The sequence below is a fragment of the Tasmannia lanceolata genome, unplaced genomic scaffold (assembly GCF_043159265.1).
Source record: "Tasmannia lanceolata isolate RefF3 unplaced genomic scaffold, GAP_Taslan_0.1 ptg000015l, whole genome shotgun sequence".
NCBI lineage: Eukaryota > Viridiplantae > Streptophyta > Magnoliopsida > Canellales > Winteraceae > Tasmannia > Tasmannia lanceolata.
The window spans coordinates 44,463,466-44,467,414 of NW_027518692.1; the positions used below are offsets into that span (position 1 = coordinate 44,463,466).

General features: G+C 42.2%; 1 protein-coding gene across 1 annotated transcript; it reads right to left on the minus strand.

Annotated features, from left to right (window-relative positions):
• Positions 1-2,961: 2,961 nt before the first annotated feature.
• LOC143892016 (homeobox-leucine zipper protein ATHB-52-like) lies at positions 2,962-3,532 on the minus strand. Its single transcript, XM_077396493.1, has 2 exons — positions 3,195-3,532; positions 2,962-3,091 (listed from the first exon to the last, which is right to left on the minus strand). Exons 1-2 carry the CDS (start codon positions 3,530-3,532, stop codon positions 2,962-2,964), a joined length of 468 nt encoding a protein of 155 aa, XP_077252608.1.
• Between the last annotated feature and the right edge of the window lie 417 nt (positions 3,533-3,949).

Consider the following 3,949-nt stretch of genomic DNA (forward strand, 5'->3'; position numbering starts at 1 on the left):
ACGAGGACCTTGCTCGTGCGTGTGGGGCACAACGGGAAATCAACTTGCAGTTCGTAGGCTTGTCCTAAGGCTCTGTCCACTTGTGTTCCCGGGAAAGCAAATCCCTAGAAAACAGCCTCTTTTTTCCTTGACAAGACCTTGACAAGACAGAATTCTGGTGTTCACTTGCTTTCCTGAGAAAGTAACAAGCCTAGGTGGAAAATGTCAAATAATGACATGGAAATTGCCAAAAATGACGTGGAAATGTCTCTTTTCTTACAAGTGTGGGAAACCAAATCCCACTATTTTGGTCGGATTTGCTTTCCCGGGAAAACTAGTGAAAAAAGGTGGGCAAGCAGTTTCTCGGGAAACCTTTTCCTGCACAGTTCCTGCACACATGAACAGGCGTGGGAAACCTTTTCCTACACAGTTTCCCTGGATTTCTTTTCCTAATGCCACGTCAGATTCCCAGGAAACTTTTTCTTTTCCTTTGCCGGAAAAACAAGTGAACAGAGCCTAAGGGATCTTTGGGTACAGACCGTGAATTTTCCAGAGGAATGCTCTAGTTTCTTTGGTCGAGGAAAGGGGTCAAAGATAGTGCATGTTGGGTTGGGTTCCTACTTGATTTGGTCGCACGGACGGTGTGTGAGGTTGCTGTTATACCCTGTCTTAGCACCGTTGTACGCCTTGTGGGTATGCCGATCTCTAGGCTTTCCATGAGCTCATGTCGGGGTGGCTTCGGCCACTCTCACAAGACCAAAGTCTTGTAGATAAGTCTATGGGGCATGTTTGCTCCTTGGTTGACCAAGCCTTCGGGTTTGGAGGTTTGGGATGTGGTGCAATGTCCCGTTCCTTGGTGGGCTTCGGCTATCCGAATGGTTCTCGATGCGGGGGTGTGAGCGCCTAAGTCTTTGGGCTTGTTAGAGCAGAGTGTAGCTGGACCTGACCTAGCCTCGCTTCAAGATGGTTGGAGTTGCCTTGTGGGACCTTTTTTTTGAAATGAGAACATAATCCCATTGCCGGGATTTGAACCCAGGTCGCCTCGGTGAAAGCTAGGTATCCTAACTGGGCTAGGCTACATTGGATTGGTTGTTGCCTTACAGGACTTCGGTCCTGTGGATTAGTTCATGGCATAAGTCTTTGCCTTGAGCTGCCGAGGCGTAAGGCTTGGTGGATTGGTGTATGGCATCATCATGCCTCACATTGGATGGACTTTGCACTTGGCTTGAGGGCTGGGTGTTCGATGGACTTGTGGCGCAGGCTGATCACGTGAGTGGGTTCAAAGTTGTGCACGACATGAGCAAGCTTAGAAGCTTGTTGAACAGCTTGGAGATTGTGAGGACAAGTAAAGCATCATGAGGTATTGGGTGTGTAGGGCCTTCAGGGCCTTGAACTGGAGAAGGCTGGCCATAGCATATGCACATGTTGGGGTGGCACACAGGTTTGTCTGCGTGAAAAGAAAATGCCTGTGACACTTGGCTCCATCACTATGGAAGTACTATTGTAGCATGTGAAGATGGTCTTGGCAAGTGTTCTAGTTGGTCTGTCTCAATATTTCGAAGATGCATTCTCAAGAGTAAGAAGAATCACATGCCCCATGGGCACCTCCATTTATTTTTTGTTTTCTACTATGCTAAAGCCTCTTACCTAGATTGTTCTGAAGCGATGTACGAAACAATGGGGAAGCTACTTTTGATTTCTCTTAGTTATTCTATCAGAATTGGGTAAACTTTCACATAAACTTTGATTGAAATTTCAGTAAGCATAATGATGATGACCGTTGTTTGGAAGATCGGAAGAAGAGAAAGAGTAGACAGAACAGAGAAGGAGAAACGTGAGAGAGTTAATCAGGTCCTAGAGATTTTCAATCACCTACCTCCTTGATTATTGATGTTCTAATAGTGTTGTGCTCTTGTTTCTCTTTGGGTACATGACTTTCTCAGTCGTGGCCATGTCTATTTAATATAAAATTCCATCATTTAAAAAAAAATGTATTTCAGATGTATCTAATACTCCAACGTTGTGATGCCTTCAACATTTGCAATGTCTTGTTAAACTTTTTAAAAAAAATTGATGATTGCCCTATGGTTGTTTCTAAATGTATGCCAATCCAGGTTATAGGATGTAAATTGAAATTGTTTTGGTTTAGATTATCATCACTACTAAACTGATTGTAGGAGTATCTGTTTTGCTCCTGTATTTCTCCTTTTATTTCTTTGTATAGGAACTGAACTTATGAATTTGCCAAATATGAGTTAGGTGCTTCAACCATTACCCGATCCATCTCCAAGGAATTTTCCTTTCTAATAGTATTCTGTTGGAGATTCATTCATTCCTTTTATTGTATATAGTGATGTGAATCTGTCTGTAATGAGTTCAATGATCCAGTGTCCACCATTAATTTCACTTTCTCGCTCCAGAAAGTGCATAGTTGCAACTGGGTTCGAAAACCAGGTGGCTCTGGATCCAGGGGATTTTAGCTGTAGCTGAACACTTAGGGAAATACCATATAGACTGTTATTATTGAGTCATCCAATTTGTTTTTTAAATGGTAATGGTCATTCATTTTGTTTTCTTAAAATGTTGTTTCGAGAAATGTATACGACCATACAGAGTGTTATTATTAAGTCATTCAATTGGCTTTTTTAATGGTAATAATCATTCATTTAGTTTTTTTTTTCAGCTCTTGTTTAAAGAACATGTGTTACATTAATTTGGATTACAAAACAACAAAAAAGCAAAGAAATATCAAAGGTGGGATTGGGGAAGTGTGGGGTTTAAGAAATAATCAGTAATTCACATGTTCTGTGTACACACCTAGAAAAGACAGATGAGTGTCCACACCTAGAAACTGTTACCACGAACTTAAGCCCAAAAGAAAAAAAAAGATTTCACCTTTTCAATCACAAAATGACTGCGACTCTTCAACCTCCTTTGACAGTCTCTATCTGCAGCATATTTTATCATCTTCAAATCACAATATCAGTCATTGTTATTGTTTCCATCATCAGCATTGTCATCGTCCTCATCATCATCAAGACAGACAAGCAAATGGATCATGGCAGTGTAATTCTCCAATGCCCACCACTGGACAGGCGTAGAGTCCCTCTTCCTGCAACACCCCCACATTCTCCCAACACCATTTCACTTCACTACACATAATTGAATTCCCATCTTCATCACAAGTGGGAGGAGAGATAAGTGTGCTGTTCAACCTCATCATCTCTTGGGACTTCTCTAACTCCTCCCTTAGCCTCTCCACCTCCTTCTCAAGCAGTCTTTTCTCCGCTAAGGCGTTATCAAGCCTTAGTCGAACAGTCTTATAGTCAACCTCAAGGCTCTTTGTCTTCCACCGTGCTCGCTTGTTCTGGTACCAGATAGCGACTTGCCGTGGCTGCAGACCCAGGTCTCGTGCCAAGTGAATCTTCCTCTCTGGCTCAAGTTTCCTGTCATAGTTGAAGCTTGTCTCCAAGAGTTTCACCTGATCGTCCGTGAGTCGTTTTTTGTTGTGCTTTGGTGTGTTATTGTGTTTGAATGATTGAGAGAAGGCCATTTTGGGATTCTTTTAGTGGGTGGGAGTGTTGGTGTTGGAGTGTTAAGCTTTTATTAGGAAGGGAAATGGGAAGAAGAGAGGGAGTTGGGCCTGATGACTTCATGTACCCACATGGTGTTCACGTGTTGGGGTCCCAACCATTCATCTATAGCTTTTCTTTCTGATTCTCCTATAAACAGAATGTGAAAAAAAAAAAGTAATTCAAAAAAAAAAATCTAATAAAATTTTTATTTCAACTGATGAGGGATCAAAATACCACCTCTTGGGGTGGGAAACAGATTCCGGCATTTTCCCATTTTAATTCAGCCCCGGTGTCACTTGCGCCCCTCTAATTCTGTTCATTTTTTGAACCAAATGTTGGAATTGGAATAGGATGCCGATTCCAGTGACTGATTCCTGCAATCCATATGGAAAGTA